This window comes from Cryptosporidium ubiquitum (assembly GCF_001865345.1).
Source record: "Cryptosporidium ubiquitum isolate 39726 chromosome Unknown contig_1, whole genome shotgun sequence".
In the NCBI taxonomy this organism is placed as follows: Eukaryota; Apicomplexa; class Conoidasida; order Eucoccidiorida; family Cryptosporidiidae; genus Cryptosporidium; species Cryptosporidium ubiquitum.
The window spans coordinates 641,878-663,532 of NW_021639816.1; the positions used below are offsets into that span (position 1 = coordinate 641,878).

The 21,655-nt window shown below is 26.9% G+C and overlaps 7 protein-coding genes across 7 annotated transcripts; 4 read left to right on the top strand and 3 right to left on the bottom strand.

The window, feature by feature from the left end:
- Nucleotides 1-238: 238 nt before the first annotated feature.
- On the top strand, nt 239-2,752 carry cubi_02948 (uncharacterized protein; the record flags this gene model as incomplete). Its single annotated transcript, XM_029019959.1, has 1 exon — nt 239-2,752. One exon carries the CDS (start codon nt 239-241, stop codon nt 2,750-2,752), a length of 2,514 nt encoding a protein of 837 aa, XP_028875366.1.
- A 728-nt stretch (nt 2,753-3,480) lies between these two features.
- cubi_02949 (caspase fold protease) lies at nt 3,481-10,827 on the top strand (the record flags this gene model as incomplete). Its single annotated transcript, XM_029019960.1, has 1 exon — nt 3,481-10,827. One exon carries the CDS (start codon nt 3,481-3,483, stop codon nt 10,825-10,827), a length of 7,347 nt encoding a protein of 2,448 aa, XP_028875367.1.
- A 445-nt stretch (nt 10,828-11,272) lies between these two features.
- Nucleotides 11,273-15,805, top strand: cubi_02950 (uncharacterized protein; the record flags this gene model as incomplete). The annotated part of the gene is made up of 1 exon (XM_029019961.1): nt 11,273-15,805. The coding sequence occupies one exon, from the start codon at nt 11,273-11,275 to the stop codon at nt 15,803-15,805; it is 4,533 nt and encodes a 1,510-aa protein (XP_028875368.1).
- An 89-nt stretch (nt 15,806-15,894) lies between these two features.
- cubi_02951 (uncharacterized protein) lies at nt 15,895-18,381 on the bottom strand (the record flags this gene model as incomplete). The annotated part of the gene is made up of 1 exon (XM_029019962.1): nt 15,895-18,381. The coding sequence occupies one exon, from the start codon at nt 18,379-18,381 to the stop codon at nt 15,895-15,897; it is 2,487 nt and encodes an 828-aa protein (XP_028875369.1).
- Nucleotides 18,382-18,760: 379 nt separating this feature from the next.
- Nucleotides 18,761-19,945, bottom strand: cubi_02952 (uncharacterized protein; the record flags this gene model as incomplete). Its single annotated transcript, XM_029019963.1, has 1 exon — nt 18,761-19,945. The coding sequence occupies one exon, from the start codon at nt 19,943-19,945 to the stop codon at nt 18,761-18,763; it is 1,185 nt and encodes a 394-aa protein (XP_028875370.1).
- A 277-nt stretch (nt 19,946-20,222) lies between these two features.
- On the top strand, nt 20,223-20,796 carry cubi_02953 (ubiquitin-conjugating enzyme E2; the record flags this gene model as incomplete). Its single annotated transcript, XM_029019964.1, has 3 exons — nt 20,223-20,305; nt 20,361-20,530; nt 20,582-20,796. The coding sequence occupies 3 exons, from the start codon at nt 20,223-20,225 to the stop codon at nt 20,794-20,796; spliced, it is 468 nt and encodes a 155-aa protein (XP_028875371.1).
- Nucleotides 20,797-20,804: 8 nt separating this feature from the next.
- Nucleotides 20,805-21,605, bottom strand: cubi_02954 (uncharacterized protein; the record flags this gene model as incomplete). Its single annotated transcript, XM_029019965.1, has 1 exon — nt 20,805-21,605. The coding sequence occupies one exon, from the start codon at nt 21,603-21,605 to the stop codon at nt 20,805-20,807; it is 801 nt and encodes a 266-aa protein (XP_028875372.1).
- Nucleotides 21,606-21,655: the final 50 nt, after the last annotated feature.

Sequence of the window (21,655 nt, forward strand, 5' to 3'; positions counted from 1 at the left end):
AAAATATAAAGTAATTTCTATTAGAATTTCTTGGAATAAACTGAAAATAAAACATTAAGTACTATTATCGAAATTTAATAAAAAAATATTCAACTAATAAAAAATTATATTTCTTTCAAATGCGTTTTTGATAATATAATAATTTCATATTTTGCATAAAAAAACAAAATCTCTATTTAAGTGGTTTTAATTAAATACTATTAAAAAACTTTAACTTTGATTTCTTCACAAAGCTGTAATGACGAAAAATCATAGGCCAGGTTTTTTTGAGTCAACTCTAAACATTTTTTCAGAAATATTAAGTGATAATATATATATTTATTTATTTCAATTAAGGAGAAAACCTGCCAAGAAAAAAGAAGATGAAGTAGAATTAAGAGTAAAACTTGATGATGATATTAACCAAGGTTTAATTAAACTAATTACTAAATATAACTCATTTTGCAGTTATTATTTTAATGTGATAAATAATATAGGATATGAAAATATATATATAAAATCAACTCCAAACCATTTTATTAAAATATTCAAAGCTATAGGAATAGCTTTTAGTGGGGAAAAAAATACTGAATTCCTTTGTAGCTTATGCATGAATGTTAAAAATACCAATTCTTACATAAATTCAATTTCAGTAAAGGAATTCATTGTTGAAAATGTCTTAATTCGGAACTTTTTGAATAATTTAATATTTCAGAACAATAAAGAAGTAGATTTGATTAATTTAAAACTTGTATCCAACAACAATTTGTGTAATATGCATTTGAGTGCTATAAAATCTATTAGAACAGTAAATAAAAAACTTTTGTCAGTTTTCTGTCCTTCTACCAATAATGTTTACTTTCCTCCAATAATGGACGAAGTTATACCTATTTGTAATTCAATTGTAGAATTGGCGTGCAAATATTTAAATAATTCTAACCCTTCCTGTTGGTCGATTCAAATATTGGTATGGATATCTAGTTTGTTAAGAATTAGTTATTATAATGGAGTTTTCCAGATATTAACTACAATGGTTTCAGTTCTAAAAAATAATAGTTTAAACTATTCAATTGCTTATGGTGTATTTCCATATCTTTGGGAAGGACTACTGGATATGTTTTTATTATTAGATCAAGAGATTGCAAAATCCTTAATCAATATATTAAAAAATATTCCAATTTGTGGAATAGTTTTCAAATCAGATATTTCAAAAAGGTTTTTTATTGAAGAAAGAATTAATCTATTTATTAAATTCCAAGATAAACTATCAAATAAGGTCAGAGATGTAGAAACAAAAATTGGGAAATTACTTGATAGTAAAAATTTTCAAAATGAAATGTCAAGAAATGATCATTTTGATCAATTTCGATATAAAAATTGTAATTCGATACAAAATTATAGATTTTTAGATCAAAACATATTTATTAAACACTATAATTCAAAACTAAAGCACAAGCCATACAATACTGTGAAATGTAAGCGTGAATTTATAAATCAATTTTTTGAAGACAAATACGACTCATTTCGGAATTTTGGTAAATTGAAATTAAATTCTAGATTAATATCTGGCTATTTGGAATTCAAAGTAATAAGGTATGAAAATTCAATTTTAACTTTAAATGCAGCATTCAATAATAAAATTTTTCGAAAAGGCGATTTAATACTTATTCAACCATTTAATAAGCAGATTAAAATTCATGAAAGACAAATAATGTCTTTCAGGCAACTAGCCATTGTATTGAATGTTATTTTTATTAAGCAGTCATTAAATCTTGGAGGAAAGACATTAACACTCAAATTGAAAATAATTGACCCTGGGATAGATCCAAGTATTTATAAACATTGTGTAATCATTTATTTATTGAACTATTATAAATATAAAAAAAAAACAACATTAATAAAACGTTATTCATTTAAATTTCCTCATCCATATTTGTCTTTAATAGAAAATACCAATAGAGAAATATTTGAAAAATTGATTTATAATTCATATAATGGAAAAAATGAAGATAACAATAACAAATTGATGGTTGTTTTTTCTGAAAAACTAAAAAATATATATTTAGACCAGGAGATTGAAATAAAATGGATATTATTTAGGCAAGAAATATTTAATTTTAATAGTTGCTCTTTCTCAAACAAAAGAAAGGAGTTATTTAGTTATTTATTAAAATTTCCAGGTATAGATTGTAATATCATTAAAAAATTATTATACTTGACAGAAATACAAAAACATATTATATTGTTGGCTTTAAATTCGATTGCAATGGTAATTAACAATATTAATTACAATCACAGAATAAATTTAATAAGCATGATCACTTTCTGCAAAAAAACGATAAACCCAAACTCAAAGATAATAATTATTGTAAGTAGGTTTGAATATGCAAGAATGATTAAACATACACTTCATACATTAAACATTTATGCAAAAATATTAGAAGAAGAATATTTACTATTCAAGTCAGAGCATTACATTAAGACCAGAACACATAATATTAATTTTAAAGAGCTCCCAGGATATGAAAATTGGTTAAATAGAGAAACCATCATTGAGGAATGTGATATAATTATTATTAACAACATTGAAATAAACTATAAGTTTGTTAAAAAGAACTTTAATAATGAAAAAAAATCGAGTGAAAATTTATATTTAAATCACTTATTTATAGAGAATATTGGAGTCTTATCTAAATTAGATATTTTATTACTATTCATACTACCATTTAATAGTATAACACTTTTTAATAATGAATTTATGAAAGAGAGATGATTTTTACAAAAATAAATACATTAAACAAACAAAAGTTGTATTAACACAAAGAATTTTAAATATTAGAAAATTGTTGCAATAAACGATCATTTTTAATGAATGGGTTGATTTTTGTTCAGATGTTTAGTATGTTTTTAAAAAAATGTATTTAATTTTAACACAAAATCAATATTAAAAGTAATTTAAAATTATATTCACAATTTGCTATTATTGAATATTCTAAAAATTGAAACGAATGATTCAATTTATTATCTCCTTTCAAATGTGTCTTTTGATATCATAGAATTAAGTTCTCTCAATGTTAATTTCAACAGAATCTTGATCGTTTATAAAATAAATTGGTTAGAAAACACTATCATTTTAGTGGTGGGTACAAGGTGATTAGTTTTATAAAAATTTAAATAAATTAAATGCTTAATAAAATATAAAGCTCAAATTACTCTAATTCAGTGAATATTAATTTGGACATTGAAAATAAGCATATTGATTTTAAACTAAAATTTTGAAAATATTTATAAAGCTGTTAAATCAAAATTTTAAGTAGAAAACTAAGCGTGATAATTTTTTTTTATTGTAAAGAGCATAAAAAAAATGTACTGCTGAATAGATGATAAATTCAGAATAACAAATAATTTGAACTTGGCGGTTATGAGTCCATGTAATAATTTTAGTATTGCTTATTTAACCTCTAATTACTTTTATTTTGAGTTGAAATAAGCCTTGAGGATATGGACAACAATCTATATGAAGTATTATTTGAGCTCTCAAAAGATAATAAATTTGAAGATTTGTTGATTCAATGTCTAGAATTATTGCTAATAAGGATTAACGCAATTTTTTCTTTTGAAAATAAGCATGCCAATAATACATCAAAACTTCAAGACGAAACAAATTTACCTCATATTTTTGAAAGTTTAACTAGTACATTTGAGGACAGTACTCGTATGGAAATAATTATTGCGATTAAAAAAAATTTGATGAAAATGACAAATTTTTGTGAAATAGAAAAATTGTTTCAAACAAACATCAACCAGGTACTAGATTATTTTGAAGAAATATATAAAATTTATGAATTTATAACAGTTTGTTGTATAGAGCTTAAAAATACGAAAAAATTAATGTATTATTTAGTTTTGTCTCACAATATTCTCCCTTGTTTTATTATTGGGGACTTACTATTTCTTAGAAAAAATATGGCAGGAAATTGGAACACTGAAAAAATATTGATATCTTCAATAGCAAAGGTATCTAAGGAAATTTATCGAGACCAAAATTCTAAGTTCTTATCCACAAAAATGGAGGAGTTATATTTTTCATGGATAATTTGTTTGGACAATTTGCTCGAGTATTTAAAAACTAGATTATTTATAATTAATAATTCTCGGAATAATTTTTCGAAAGAAATATTGGGTTTAACGAAATATACTCAGGAGTTGTTTTATTGGATCTCCAGATCAAATTTATCGTATTATTATCAAATATTAATTATTATTATTTTTTGCGATAGTTTATCTATTAAAACGCTAAACAATAATCAAATGCTAGACTTATTTGAAGATCCATCATTAAATAACGTTAATATGTTATCGGGAGCAAATGAAGTTGACGGCATACATGAAAATATTATTAAAATATTAAATAAGTTTTTAAAGTTTAGAATGCATAATGAAATTTTAGATTTACTTGTTATTCTAAATGGGTTATCTACATTACTTATCAATATTGTTCATCAAAATATGAAGAAATTGAATTCTCCAGAAACTGATTTACATATTAGAATAAGTCATAATCTCTATATAAATTCTATGGAATATTATTGTTTTAACGTTAAGTTTGAAGCAAAAGAGCTTAAAATAATGGAATTACATTATTTGAAAGCAAGACTCTGTATGGCAAATCAGTTATTACTTGAAAGACTATATTTAAATCAGTGTTTAACAAATAAATTTAATCAGATAGCTCTTGATCGAAGATATCAAAAGGTGCTGACAAGTTATTTATTTTTAACAATAGGAGTAATTAATTCGTTTTCAAAAATTGAACTTGACAAAAATTTAATTTTTATTATTGGCAATTTGCTTGATTCACAGTGCTTTATACTAGAAAATATTTTAAGCGAAAATTTGTCTTTTGATAGTGTTTTTTTCAAAAACATGGATAGTTATCGCACTTCATTATTAAATTATATAATAAAACAGATTTTTTTTTTAAGAAGTAAGAATCAAAAGTTCGAGTTTTTATGCGATAATTGTATTTTTAAAATAGTGAAAATTTTTTCTCTATTTTTGGAAATTCAAACCAAACAAATTCAAGAGCACGAGGAAAATGTTGGAACTATAGATAAAATAAAAATTAAGTTTAAAACGAGTATTTGCGAAGTCGTGATAAGATTTATACAATATAGAAATGGTATATTAGATGAATTGTTTAATAACATGGAAGAAATGGTTAATCATATTTTGAATAATACACAAATTAAAGATAATTCGGATATGGACGAAATTATATTAAATTTCCTTTTATCAATATCGGAAAATTTAATTCGTCTTTCGTCACAAATGAGATCGATAAAGAATTATAAAGATTCAGTTAAATTGCTTAACTTAGCTTTGAAGTGCTTATCAAACACATTTACTGTGCCTTGGGTTGCCGTAGATGAATCAATATATGAAATTGAGAAAAAAATACAAAAGTTAAAAATAGTTGAAGAAAGACCTAACATTAATTTATCAAGATATTTATATTTAACTCCAATTAGAAAATATGATTACCTTCAAGAAGAGAATAATTTAACAATTGATAATTTATTAAATTTTACAGAAAAAAATCATTTTGAAGAATTATGGAAAAACGAAAACTTTGAATTTTACAATTATGAAAGTATAAAACATAAAAATGTTGGTTTTGTTTCTTACAACACTAATGTAAAGTTTGAAAATCTACTTACTCCATTTACGCAAAAATTAAGAAGTAAAGGTTTATCCCAAATACAATCACAGACAATTAAGAGAATTCAAACATCAGCAATATCTTATATTGTCAAGAGCAAATCACAATTTAATAAAATTAATGGGAGGGAAATAATTCCAGTTAGTAAAAAATTAAAAGATGGTGAAATTGACTTTCCTATACATATTCTACTTTTTTTGATAGCATTGGATCAAATTATTTCTTCAATTCAACTTCAATTCTCACAAGAACCAACTAAAACTTTTTTAGAGAACATATTATTATTAGTTGAAGAAAAACTTTCCATTCTTTTCACATTGATTGATCATTGTAGTTATTTGTTCATTTTTGGTGATAGATTAATTGAACTATTTCCGTTTATTGAAGATTTTGATAAAATTTATTCATCAAAGATCGTTATACATGAAAAAAACACTAATTGCAATGATCAAATAGTAAAACAATATTTTTTTAATTTATTTAGTTCAATTGTTGCAAGATTTACAAAAGCAAAATTACTTTTAATCAATGAATTTTCCACAAACAAAATGACATTATATAGATACCCTGCAGTTAAAAATGAAAGAAATTATGTTATTCAGATAATTTGGTTTAATTTGGAACTGAATTACTATCTTTACTACCGTGAAGTATCTAGTAAATATAATCAAATATTCAAAAAAGGTATTTTAAATGGATTCTGTGCGGAGATAATTAATGTTTATAAGATAATAAATAAATTTATAGATGAAAGAAGAGCTGAGAAATTAGTTACATCATCTAAATTAAACTTCGAGTTATATTTTAAGTTTAAAGTTGAGTTTTTAAATTACTATTTGTGGCTAATGAAAGTATTTAATATTCAAAACAATAACTTAGTTGATTCAAAAGTAATTTATAAAAGTGAAATTAATATAATTCTTGACGAATTAACTTCATTGATAAACAAAATAAGTCTTGATTATAAATTATTATATTTATCGAGAATGAATACCTATAATATTTATTTATTATTCTTTGAAGATTTCAACAATACTTTTTCCACAATTACTAGTTCAAATTTATCAAAAGATAAAAATAACAAAATTCACATAAATATACAAGAATCACTTAATTTATTGTACAAATACTTAGGGATTCATGAAAATTATGAGCAAAACTTTTGTAAATTAATTACTTTAGAATATTGGGAAGATAAACTAAATTCAGAAAATAATACTATTTTATGTAGTAAGCAGAACATAGCATACTTTCAGCAGAATGTTGAAAAAGAGATATTTAATGAATTTGAAGATATACCTATACCTATTAATAACAAGATAAATGGCTCAGAACAAGAAGATAAAAAGGATAAATCATTCGGTTTTGAAAGTAATAATTACTCTAAATCGAGTTTGAATATTAATAGTTTTATGTTGAAAACTAATGAACTAATAAATAATCAAGAATTTTATAAAGTTATTTGTGAAATAGGACTAAATGAGCTTGAAATTCTACTTTATAATACTTATGAGGTACTCGAAATAATACTTTCACAGGGTTTAGATTCAAAGTTATCAAAAAAATTAATTGGTGCAGCACTATATTTTTTTAATCCATGTTGGACATTTATTTTATCATTCAAAAGTAATCTAATTGACATAGAAACCGTATCAAAATATATTCATTATTCTTTAAGTGAATTCATCGAAAATTTTCAGTTATTTTCCATGAATAATACTGAACAAAAGGAAATGATAATAATGAATATTGGATTATTTGTTTCAAATATTCTTTATTATTCAGCTCGATTAATAGATAGAGAGTTATACGATTCAAATGATTCTATTATTAAATGGTTAGGCGTTGCAAATATCTACTTGGACGGCTTATTATTTTTAGTTGAAAATAAATATTTATTATCAAGTGATTTTATAGATGAAAAAATATCAATTCCATCATCAGTTAAAGAAACTCTACTTAATTTAATTGTATTAAAGATAGAAAGTATAAATATAATAGACGAAGTTTTTAGTTTTCTGGAAATAATAAATAGAGTAGGAGTTGATGAAATTATTAATGATAAACCAAGTAATATGGCACTATTCATCAGAATATTAAACAAATTATCAACTCTTTTTATGAAAGCAAATAAACCAGACATATCATTGTTTTATTTGCTTGAATCGAATAAAATTACACAGGTAATTATATTATGGTTAGAAACATGTAATATTAATTCTTTACATTGGCAGCATAATATTTTGTCAACTTGTTTATCACATAATTTCCAAATTTATTTTATTAATTTGGTTTTAAAATCATTGACTCAATTAGGAGAATTCTGGTGGAAGTTAGGAGTAATTGAAAGGTCACAAAGTGTATATAACAAAATTGTTGCTTTTTACAAAAAGTGGACAATACCCTATAAAAAGCTAATAGTCCTTTATTTTTATCAGCTCCCTACACTACTAAATCATATATTCTCAAGATCAGACTCTCAATTTAATTTAGTTTACTCTATAGATAATCTCGACCTATTTAAAAAAACATTTTATGAAAAAGATATTTCTGGTAATTCTGAAGGTTTAAATATTGATTTCCTTAAAGAAATATTGGAGTATATTAAAATTATTTCTGTCTGTAAATATTTAAGTTATTTTGAAGAAGAAATCATATTAATGAAATTACTTTTTATATTATTATATTTTACTCTGAATAATAGTCTGCCAATTATAAAAGATTACTTTATTAATAACTTCCCCTTTATTTTTCAAAATGACACACTATTGCCAGAAAATTGCGAGTTTAAAATTATACAAACTTTAAGAAAAATTATTATTAAATTGCTTAAGGACAATATAAACTCCTCAAACTTAATCTTGGAATTATTATCAATAAATGCAGATGAGTATTTAAAAAATAAGTATTTCATGTTTTTTTTAAGTAATACTGTTAATTATATACTATTATTTATTTCTTCAAAATATACTGAAATTATTGGTACTTATTTTATTAAAAAATGCTCTAAAGAAGCAATTCAAAACATAGTTATTTTGGAAAACGAATTTGATATTATTAAAAAATTTAACTCCAATATTAAAAAAAACAGTATTGAATTTACTATAAAAGAAATATGTAAACTAATTATTTCAATTAAACAAATACTATCAATTGAATTAACTCCGGTAGAATCTCAAGTTATATTAATTGAGCCCACAAAATTAAATAATTCAAATTATGAAAATAAATTGATTTCGAGTAACTATTCAATTGAAAAAAATGAGCTTAATTCAATAGTTGATCAAATAAGTCAAGAAGAATCGATTATAAAAAATAGATTACATTTATTTAAACAAATCTTGGTTTTTGTCGATACTATTTTCAAACATATGCTTTTAAACGAGAGAATGAATTATTATTTACTTAACCAACTTTCAGCTTCAATTATTTTAGATATTACATTATTAATAAAAGTATTATGTTATCCAGATACCAGTTGGAATACTATTTTTTGTTGCTTTATTAATTCTTTAACCCCTATTTCACTATCAAATGATTACTCATTTTCAATAATACAATCAATAAGAACAATTCAAAGAGAATTCGAACATTTTAGAATTAAGGATAAATATAATTCTGTTTTTGAAAGTAACATACAGCCAAATTTACTAAAATTTTTCCTTGATAATAAAAATAATGAATTATCAAACTGGAGATGGGGAGGAGATATATCTATTAAAGAAATTGAAGATAATATTTCAATGGTTTATATCCGATTTTCAACATTTTTCACCAATTTTACATATAAAAGTTCAAATAACTTTAAATACTCTTTACTGCAAATAACGAAAGATTTCTCTTATAATGGATATATAAGTGAATTAACTAACGCAATTAATAATCAATCAAGATACAATTCATCGAAACTAACTTTGTTTTATTTCGTTGAAAATGCCAGGTTAAATAAACTTTTGGAGGAGTTCGACAATATTCAACGTATGAATACAGAAAGTATCATTAACATTGATATTGATACGAACTCAAGCGAGCAAGCAAGGCAATGGTGGAATAAAAGAATATCTATAGAATCTAGGCTAAATAAATGGCTAATTAATTTTTCAAATCAAATATTAAATGGATGGATAACGAAGCTCTTTTATGGATGGAATAAAAAATTAAGCATTAAGAAAAATTTTAAACAAGTAATGGAATTTGTTAAAACCCATTTAATTGATATAAATCAATCATTGATTAATATCATTTTATTTTCTTTAACAAATAATGCACCTCAAATCCTTGCTTTATTAGAATCAAACAATATGCTCAATTTAGACTTAACTGAAATTCGCAATCAATTCAAAAAAATAAAGTTCCAATCAAGTAGGAATAAGGTCGAGAAGCTTCCTGTGATCGTCTTTTTGGATAAAATATTAATTTGTTTGCCAATAGAAAGCATCTATGATTTGAGATATCAACCAATAACTAGAGGAATTAATAGAAGGATATGCAAAAATAACATGGATAATTTTTTTCAACAACTCCGAAAACATAAAGAAAATAATCTTCACCTACTTGCCGACTTCTGCAACTTGTATTACTGCATAAACCCAACTGGGGACTTAGAAGAAACTGAAAAGATTATTACTGCCTTTATTAAACAGAAATTTGGGTCAAAATGTTCAGGGATATCAAACTCGACTCCTCAAGCAACAGTTATAATGAATAATATGTGTATTAATCAGTCTAACCTCTATCTTTTTTGTGGCCACCAGGCAGGAGAAAGGTTCATCCAAGGTGAAGCATTCGAAAGAGGAGTAGTAACTGGTAATTTGAACAACGGCAAAAATCATTTTTACATACCTCCTTCGTTATTAATTGGCTGCAGCTCTTCAAAAATAAGATCATATGGGTCGAATAATATATTTTTTACACCAATGCACTATTTAATTGGTGGGAGTCCCTTCGTTCTTGGAGCACTTTGGGATGTTACGGACCAAGATATAGACCGTTTTACAATGTCAATTTTTGACAATTGGGTTGGATTAAAGCTCTCATTGATTGAATCAATTACACTTGCAAGGCAAGAATGTAAGCTTCCTTTATTGAATGGGTCATCATGCGTTTGTTTTGGTTACCCAATTTAATAATATTTTTAGTTTAAAATTTCTAAATTATTTAAATGCGATCAATAAGAACTTTTTTAGAAAAATTTTTATACTTTGTGTTATTTTGTTTAATAACTTGTATATTACCGCAAACTATATCGTCGTATTAACCCACAATTTTTACATGGGCGGTAAAATATTTCGCCCCACAGAATGACTGACACAAAATATAAATAACTGTGCAATTTCTCATGAAAAAACTGAAAAGGTTTCATAATATGCACGCTTACATAACAAGTTCTTTATGATAGGATTTGTTACAGTAATTAGAGTCGTTTAGCTTATTCTTAATTTGGTGTTTAGATTGAGTTTAAAGTCAAAGATTGATCAACTCAATTTCAGTCATTGGCCTCCAAATTTTGGGTTAATAAGTAAATTATATACAATCAATCTAACATATTCTATCATATTTATTCAAAATATAATGAAAGAGTCAAGTTATATTGATAATAATGACTCATCTAAACAAGAATATTCTGAAAAAAAAATTGAAAACGATAATTCAAGGCTCTCAAAATCAATACAATTTGTTGTAAATGAAGTTTCAAGCCTACTTAATTGTAACAATGCTTCGAAAACAAAGGAGCAAGATGCTCCTTATTCACTCAATGAAATTGGGCAATTAAAAGTTAACGCAAAAGAGATACACAAAACAATTCAAGTTTCGTCAGCTATTAAACTTAGATCTAACAATCCTCTATTACTTTCTCTTACTGCATTACTATCAAATCCCCATCATACGAAGTATTTAAATTTTATGACTGAAAATATTATTGAAGAGCTTTCAGAAAATCAGTCCAAAAAAATTAATGTTGATGAACTTGGAAATAAATCAAATGATTTTATTTCAAAAGATTCAAAAAATACAATCATTAATTTTATAGCATCTAATTTACAGTATTATTTGTTTGAAGGTAGAGCAACAAATATAGTTATTAATGATTTAGTTGTTACATTGATGAAGGCATATTCCAGTGAAAAAACACCCAGTCAGATATTTGATGTAAATAATTGGGAAACTAATAACCAAGTATTTATTGAAGCAAGGGATTGGTGTGTGCTAATTGGACCTAAAGAGTGCATTTTTCCAAAAACTTGCTACGAGTTAAGGGATTTATTAAATAAAAAGGGCATTAAACTTAAATCATACTTTGAAAATGTCAATTCTGAAAATGCTATGGTCTCTCAAATGAATCCGGGAACTGCTAGAGTTGAATCGCAAGATACAAATTTTTCTTCAATAGATGATTTGGATACTCAGTATTTCGAAAGGTTGTCTTATTCAAAGCTAAGAGAATACAAGTCAAATAATATCCCAAACTATTCTCATTTTGAGCAAATAAAAAAATTTATTTCGACCCAATATCCAAATCTAAAAGCATTTTTTTACTCTCCGGGAAGTTGTATCTATATTAACGGAAATGATGTTGTAACGTTCTTGGAAATTCTTAAAAAGTCTACAGAAGAAAGAAAAATCAAACTGGAAAATGAAAGTAAGCATAATTCGGCCATGAAAAAAACTTCTAATTTAAAAAATCCATATTGGTTTTTGAGAGATACTAAACGCATATTGTCAAACTTCCCTATTAAAGATACAGTCTTTAAAGCCTCAACTTGCGACTGTAATTTTATCCATAATTCTACTAAAAACCAATCCCAAGGTTTCTATGAATTAAATATTGAAGGTTTATTTTTACCAAATTCATTATACGTAATATTAAATGGATTCAAATTACTTTGCCCCGACATATATACATGTAATGTCTCAATTGAAAGCCTTGCAGAACCTCCATTTTTCCCTAACGAAGTGAGTAAGCCAGTAATCATTTGGGAAAAGCTCATTCCGTTGTTAAACTCAACAATCCACTCAATTAGTCCAACTCTTGTGGAACTGGCAAACCAATTGAAACCTTACACTAGGGTTTATTTTAAAAATCCCAAAATAAATACAGAAAATACTAAGAATAGCCAAGAGCAAACTCAAGTACAAACATTAAACTACACAATTCCTCTTTTTTCGCTCCCAAGAAAACGGCTAAACCCTATTTCACAATTCCAAAATTCTCAAAAAAATTACACAAATGTTAATTGCAAGAATAATTCCCAGAATTTTGTTACTATTGGTACTTCAGCCATAAATAATTCCACAGTATCTCAAATTCAATCCAGAAATATCCATTCTTCAAACTCAACATTTTCAAATATCTTGTTTGATTTTTCAGCCTCTAATGGTGTATTTGACGGTATTAATGCACAAGTAGGGTCAATGCTTGCCAGTGGAATGGGTAATTTCCCCAATTTAACGGGCTCATCATCTTCGGTTGAAAACCAGACTCTACTTGCTCTGCCACAAAGTAACATGTATAATAACCCTCCACTACTACCTTCTTCAGGAATAAGAGCAAGAACCCCAAATTCAGCATCTGCAAATATTCAATGGTTGAATTTTAGAGGCCTCGGATTTTCTTCGCAGGTAAATTCAAATTATGTTTCCCTTTCCACGCCGATGGGTAAGCAGCTCTTGCATAGAATTGGAACTATAAACCCAATTCAAAGGCTTGAACAAACTCAAAATTTAATTAACTTTCAAATAAAATCAAGTAATGTCAAGGGAATTAATTCCAACCAGATTCAGTCATTTACTGAGAATCTAACAACAAAGATATTTGAAGAAACTTCACTATGTTTTGTTGGTTTCGATTCTGAGAGGCTTGATTATTTTACTGCAAGGGCAGTTGAAGAGGGTGCAAAAGTTATTAAATTTGCTCATCTTGAAAGAGAATATACCAGACAATACTCAAAATTCGTGGCGTTTAAAGAAATTAGTATTTCAAATTTTGTTTATTCGTGGTTAAATGTTACGAGATTTTATTGTGTAATAGATGATTCAAAATTCCAATCAGATAACACAAATCATTTTGACTGTGACTTTGAAAGGATCCATCAGTACTTTAAAGCTCAACAATTTGTATCGCTCGAATGGTTTCTAACATCCTGCTTTGAAAGGCGATCATTGGATCCAGATATGTTTACCCCAATTTGCCGTCCAACTTTTCCAATACAGAGAAATAAAAATCATTCCACACTTTTGGCTGGAGATGATTTTCTCGTTATAATTATTGAAAATTTCCCACATATGAACAAAATTTATAATTCATCAAAAGAAGGCCAGGAATCATTAAGCAATGCAATTTGGGGTAACTGCATACAAAGAATACTCAAATCAATTTATGGGCCAAATATTACTAATTTAAGGGAAATTTCGAGTCTTATAGAAAAGAATAAATCGAAATGGAAAAAGGATTTTCCAAGTAGCATAATTGTTGTACCATGTAATTTAATTCCATATAAACCAAGTTTAAATAATGATTCTGAGTCTATAGAGTCACCTATTTCTGCTCTGTATGGACACAACAAATCCCAATTCATCAATGATCTCGATTTTATCAAAAATTATTTACTTAGTAATTTCAGCTTGACACAAAATAAGAATTTTGAGGAAATATTACACATTGTTACACCTTCTTGGTTATTAGATAGTTGCTCCAAAAGAATAAAAATAGACTACCAAGAATACGAAATTAAGCATTCTACTTCAACAGTTCAAATTCAAAGAAGGCGAAGGAAGACTAAAACCGCAATAATCGATGATAAAAATAACTTATATAAAGAAGAAGTGTGTTTTTTTTATAGAAAAGATATTCATTCAGATATATGCAACATTATTCCTCCGCAAGGCCCATGGCCTCTTTGGGGCTGGAGTGTCTATATCATTGATTCAATCAAGCAACGTCTTTCTAAAAATCTAAGAAATAAACTGAAAGAAGTTGGAGCAATTTTTATTGAATCCATCGAGTTTTTTGAAGATGTAATTACGTATTCTAAAGACCAAATCAAAGAATTATTGAATGAAATTAGACATAATCGTGTGAATCTGATTGTTTGTAGTGACTTTCTTGATTCCCAACTCATAAAAAAAATAGAAGGTTTAAACAACTTTAGAAAGGATGAACTGGGTTATCAGTTTTCAAACAAAATAAATATAGTTGGTGAATCGTGGGTAAACATGGTGCATGGAACACGGACACTGCATCCTTTTGAGTGCAAATTTTATTTTGACAATCCAAATTTAGATTATAATAAAAATCTTAAAAACTGCAAAGATTTTAATTCAATAAAAGTTCTAGAAAATTGTTCCGAATCAAAAAAAATCGAACAAAATGAAAATTATGATAACAAAGACAAGCTTGATAGTGGTGTTTCAATAATATTGCAAAGTTCAAAATATATGAAGGAAAGGCATGCTAATATAACACAAGAAAATAAAATTGCAAAGGTACATTTTGAAGAACTTGAGTCAACAGGATATGTTATTGAAGAGAATGTTCAAAGCTCAAATTCCTCGAAGAATAGTAAACTAAATAAACAAAAACGCAAAAGAAACATGAATAAAGATCTCCATTTAATGGATAGTTCAATTAATTTTGAAAGTTTTAAGAAGAAAGCTATGGAAAAAAACAATGCTTATTACGATCAAAATTTAAACAAAGATTATTTAAACGTTTTGGATAAAAGTAATCAAGCTGAAGAAGAATTCTTAGTTCCTCTTTCTTTATCATTCATGTCAAATTGGGGTGAATATAAAAATAAGGATTGCCTTCCCTTATTCTTTTCCTCGCATACTCCAATAAGAAAAGGTTATGAGGTCAAAGAAATTCATTCAAACACTCCAAATAGATCCGAATCTAATTGGCTAGACCAATTTAACAATATTGAAGACTTGATTGATTATAATATTTACCCAAATGAGTCAAATGATGATTTTGGATCTCAAACTGATAGAACAACGACGTTTCAAAAAACTTTGGACGAATCCGAGAATGATCATCTTGGTAACACAAAGGGCAATTGTTCGCCAATACTTTGCCCAATTATGCCTATTAACTTGAATTATTGAGAGTGAGAAGCAAAAACAGACTAATTTTTTTCTATTACATCATCCAAGAACCACCTAAGTTATAAGAAATAGAAAATTTTTATATGGTTCTAAATTAGTATATCTTCATCTGTCTGATCTGGCTTAAATTCTATAAGTTCAGATTTTAACTTTTGTTTTCCTATATTTCTTTTTTCTAAAATATCTTTTATTAATGCCTCAACACCGTCTTCAATTGTTTTTATTTCGTTAATGTCTAAATCAAATTCATTATTTTCAACTTTTTCAGACACCATTTTTTTTAGTTTCTCGTGATTTTTGATCAAGTTCGATTCTTCTTCTAATTCACCTAATACTTGCAATATTCCAGCAGCATTGCGCAATATATTCAAATTATTCTCAATCTGATCAGCGTCCATATTAAATTGCGCTCTTTTTGGTTGTTCTGATTGTTTGATAATTCTAGTAATCAGACTTGCGTCCTTTCCATCGACTAGTTCGTTCGGAATTTTATTTTTTTCTTGAACTCCTGAGATATTAATATTCTTTAATCCGGTGAATTGTTTAGAATGGCTTAATACCGGCTTGTTCTTTATTGTAAAGACTTTACTTCCAAATGAACTCTTAATCTGATTTGTTAGCTCCCTTTTAACATTAGAAGGTTGAAGATCGGATGGACTTCGGTTCATATGCTGGAGTATTTTCTCAAGATGTCTAGTTAGATCGTTTTTCAATTCGTCTGAAATTCCCTTAGTTAGAATAAGTTTACTTAAGTTTATTATAACATCATCTTCGAGTTGCAAATTAAGATCTGAATCTGGGATTGGTTGGTAATTATCAATTTTATAGTCAGGAAAACTAGATAATTCGTTTTCATTATTATTATAATCACCAATATTATCTTCTCTTTCAATTATTATTTTGTATTTTTGCTCATCATCCGAATTTCTTTCGTTTGATTCCTCTGGTTCATTCTTAAATTTCATTTTATTTATCGATTTATTTTTTCCTATAAGACCTTTTTTTAATTTCCAAGGTAGAGTTATATCATCATTGTCACTTTCTTCTGTTATTTTCTGAATTAGTTCTTTGTAATGATTGTTCTTCTCACTTCCATATATTTCATTTTTCACAAATTCTTTATTAATTGATAAATTATCTGAAATATCTTTTGATATCCCCTCCATTTCATATATTCTTAGAGAATTATCTAATAATTCTCGTCTGTATTCCTTTCTGATTTCAGTTAACTCTTGCAAGAATTCATTTGGGATGCCTTTTTTAACTAACGATGAGTCCATATCGCTTAGCCTTATTTTAGGTGCGCCCCTCTTTAAAGGATCCATTTCATCAATTGCAAAGTCACGTTCCCATTCCCATGGAGTTTCAATTTCGGTCCAATTTAGTTTTTTGTCAAGAAAATCCACAAGTTTAAGTTTTAATTCTTTTGGGGTCCTTTCGGATTCCCTAAGTTTATACAAATCACGTTTTTTATCTTTTTTCTCCTTTTCATAATCCAAATACCCAAAGAAAAATTGATAGTAATCTGGTTTGCATCTTCGCTTAAATTTCTTATCGAATACGCTTAAAATTTGCCTAATTTGATAATTATTATATTCTATTCTGCCTTCTGAGTCAATCTTTTCAATAAAATCCATCATATTATCCAGTTCATCTTCTGAAGAATCATTAATAAATTGATTATCAAGACCTAATCTACTGAGCATTTTATCATCGTATATTTGCTCAATATCGTCAAAATCTGTAATATCAAAATAACCCTTTAAATAAAGCCTTCTTTTTAGCGATAATCTCTTCATTTTGATTTCTTTTAACTTATCAAACTTTAGCTTAATATTGTTATTTACAAACTCGTCAAATAAGTGTTCATCTGTTTGGCACCAAGCATCATCTAATTGCTGTTCTCCTCCTCGGCTTTTTTGGAACAATAACAAATTCTTTTTCTGTTCCAAAATCAAATTCTGATATTCATTCCATTGTTGCATTTTGATTGTTGGATAATCTACTTCTTTTAATTTCTCAAAAGAATTTCTTAAGAAAACTCTTTGTTCTAAATCAGTATTTCCAATTGTGCTCGCATGATACTTGAAATCAATAAATCTACAAAATTCATTTTTTAGCCTATCTAGATTGTCATGTATCCTTCCTGAATCAGTTGAAACCCCAGGTGTTAATCCTGCGATACCTTTGTCTAAGTTTTTACTTAGTTTTCCTGGTAAATCCAAATATCCAGGTAACTTTACACGATTATTTTTTATTGCTTCTGCCAATAATGCTTCTGGCAAATTTGAACTCAAACTAGTAGCAGTATTTCCGGACATCTGACCACTACTGAATATTCCAATCTCCGAAGGTGTTGGTTTTATATTTGAATCTTGAATAGTAATATTTTTTTGTTTAGGCTTGAACAAACCTTTTATTGGGTTGATTGATTTATTTAGAGCATTAACCTCTTCAATCCTTACCGAATCAAAATCATCTTGATTTTTATTTTTCCCCTTTAAAGGTCTATTTAGTAGTTTAACACTTTTAAATGAAGGATTAAGCTTCCTAGCAAACCTTTGATATTCACTCATTGGAAAAAATCAAATTTTAACGGAAAATTATAAAATATATTTAAAAGAATGGAATTTTTTAATTTTCAAGTAGTTCCTCGTTTTTGATTAACCGTAAAAATACAAAAAAAAACTGGTTATTTTAATTACTTTTCATCTTTGAGCAAATCTTTCTTTATGATCATGGTTATCACATGCAATTTTGGCGGTTTATTTACGCATTTTGCAATTAAATAAAAAAAAAATAAAAACAAATAGTAAAATTTGAAACTATATAATTACTTTAATTGAAATTATTTAACAACTCCTGCTAAAAATTATGAGATTTGATATGTTCTCCATCTCATAATATCAAATTAATACCATTTTCAAAGATAAACTAAAATAATTAAAATATAAATTATTTATTGGAAGGATCGTTAATCACATTGTTATCACTAATTACACTATCTGTATTAATCAAGTTTTCAGAAACATCCGAATTAAAGGCAATTTGATCTTTATCGCTGCAAGGCCTGCTTTTGTAGCAGATGTTAGATTCGCTTTTCTTGTTAATAACTAAAGGTGTATTATCTAAGTGAATATACTCAAATGTAAAATCATTTTTGATTTTTTGACACCAATCTTTCTCAAAATCGAAGTATATATAATCTGCGATTTCAGCATCTTCTGTGGTCACCTTTGAATCAGATCTTTTATAAAACCAAGCAAAACATTTCTTATGGAATTGCCATTTTTTTTTTTTAAGCTCTTGTATAGACAAGAACTGTTGGAATGTTCCTTGTTGAAAGTAAAAAATGAAAAGTAGAGTATCCAAAGCTAGTTTATCAAAGAATGATGGATTTGTCAACTTATTAAGTGGTGAAGAAGGAAAATCAGGTCTTGGATTATGCCAAACCATCCTAGGGGTATATTGAATATGTTTGCCAATTGAATCTTGTATCTCCGGTTTGTTAATAAACGAATTGTCCAGAATATCTGTGTTTAGATGTTGAAATATGTCCAGACGAAATCCTATTGAATGATTAAATTCATTTACAGTATCAATGATTTTTTCCACATTGTTACCCGATTTAAGAGTCCCATCTCTGTAGTGAAGATTCTCATTTTTAAGTTTTTCTGAACCAAAGTTACCCACAAAATGATCAGTATTATTTTGGCTAAGTTCAACCTCAGAATCAATTTTTAGTTCAGAAAGTTTATCGTTTAAAAGATCACTTACAGAATTAGGTTCAAAATTGTTCATCTTCAAATTTTTGTCGGTCTGTGAAAGATCATTTCTATTCATTTTTATTTCTCTAAAATTAATGATAGATCCTTTTAAAGACTGTAACAACTCGTGGCATTCTTCCAGGATATACTTTTCGGAAACCAGCTCTGGATGGTTTGATGATGAACTTTTACTTTCTACTATCTTCTTCTCAACATCATGTAATTTTTCTTTAATTTCTCTAATTTCGATCTCAAACTTTTCGACTTCATATTTATTTTTTGATAAGATATTTATGATAGATGCGATAGCTTTTATGTCACTTTCACATTTTGAAAAAATTGAGTATATAAGGTTTAATTCACAATCTGCCATTTCAAAAATATAAGGATTAATATAACCTTTTCAAAAACAAAAAAAAAATCGGTGTAGGTTTGCAATTTAATTAAATCTGACAATCCCAAATAAATCCAGTTCCAAAACTTGCTGATAACTTTTAACAATCAACAATATTTATACTAAAATCAATATAATAACAATTTTTCATTTACTTTATTTTCGTTTGTAAATCTTACATAAAAATATTTATTTGGCGGTTATTATATTGTCTTTACATAATTCAGAATCAAGAATATCATCATATTTGAATGAGATGAGTGCATGTAAAAGTCGACTCATTATTGAGTTAAAAGATTCTAGTAGAAACAAAGATACCGATATTAAATTATTCCCATCGTAAGTTTTTAAGTCGGCCAGAAAACAATTATTTATCTAATTTTTTTATATTAAGAGAAAATGATTTAATGTATTGGAATGCCGAAATAGCAGGGCCAAATGAAACCCCATATGAAGGATTTATTTTTAAAGTTGCCATCACTGTTTCACCACAATATCCGATATTGCCCCCATCTGTGAAGTTTGTAACACCGATTTTTCATCCAAACGTCAACTTTTTAACTGGTAAGTAATTGGCTTTAATGCTACTTTTAGGTAAATAATGAATTATAGGAGAAATTTGTATAGACATTATTAAGGATAACTGGACACCAGCATGGACATTACACGCTGTTTGTAGAGCAATTATATCTATTTTATGCGAGCCAAATCCGAACAGCCCATTAAATTGTGATGCAGGGAATATTTTGAGATGCGGAGATAAAAAAGGATTCAATAATATGGCAAGAATGTATTCATTAGAGTATGCAAGAGAATATAACTGTGAATAATTATTATACTAATATCCTTCTCTAGAAAAACTACTACTTCTTATCCCATTATTTCTCAATTTTTCTTCATCACGGTCTTGAGAGTCAAGGCTTTTATTGTAATTAACGTCTCGTTCCTTATAAATAAACGGATTTTGGACTGGGTTATATTCATTAATGCTATTTTTATTGTTCATTTTAATTGAAATTTTGTCATTTTCTTCAGAATTGTTAATTCCCCTCAAAAACACTGTTGGGCATCTTTTAACAATAGAATCTCCTTGATTTGACATTGAGTTTGACTTAACTAGCATTCCTATTCTTTTTTCTCTTTTGAGGTCTTCAGTAAATCTGAATTTATTCTTCGAGTCCAAATCCCTGTTTTTTTTTTCAATTTCGTGATCGATATATTGAATATACCATCCTTTATCCGAATATTCAATTGAACATTTATTCGTGTTACTCAAATAATGAATAAACTCTGTTAGAGTTGTCCATTTTGTTGAGTTCATATGAATGTGGTTTCTATCATGAATAATGTCATTATAAACTGTATTTGCAAGTACTTTGGTTTTTGAATATCTAGTTTTCATTAATTTCATAAACGCAGATTCAAATTGTTTACTGTAATCGTTTAAAATTTTTTTGGAGTTTTGTTCAAAAACCTCCATCTGCCTCAAATGTGCATCCGACATTCTATGGCATTTAAAACCATTTTCATCTCTACATTGTTTTTCGCATAGCTGACAATACCACCTAAGTTTTTGCAATCCTTTCGACTTAATTTGTTTAGATAACCATTTAACTGTTCCGAATTCAGCCTTTGGCATGTAATAAATTTTAAATATGAAATAAACTTATTTTTATAATTTTCTAATTA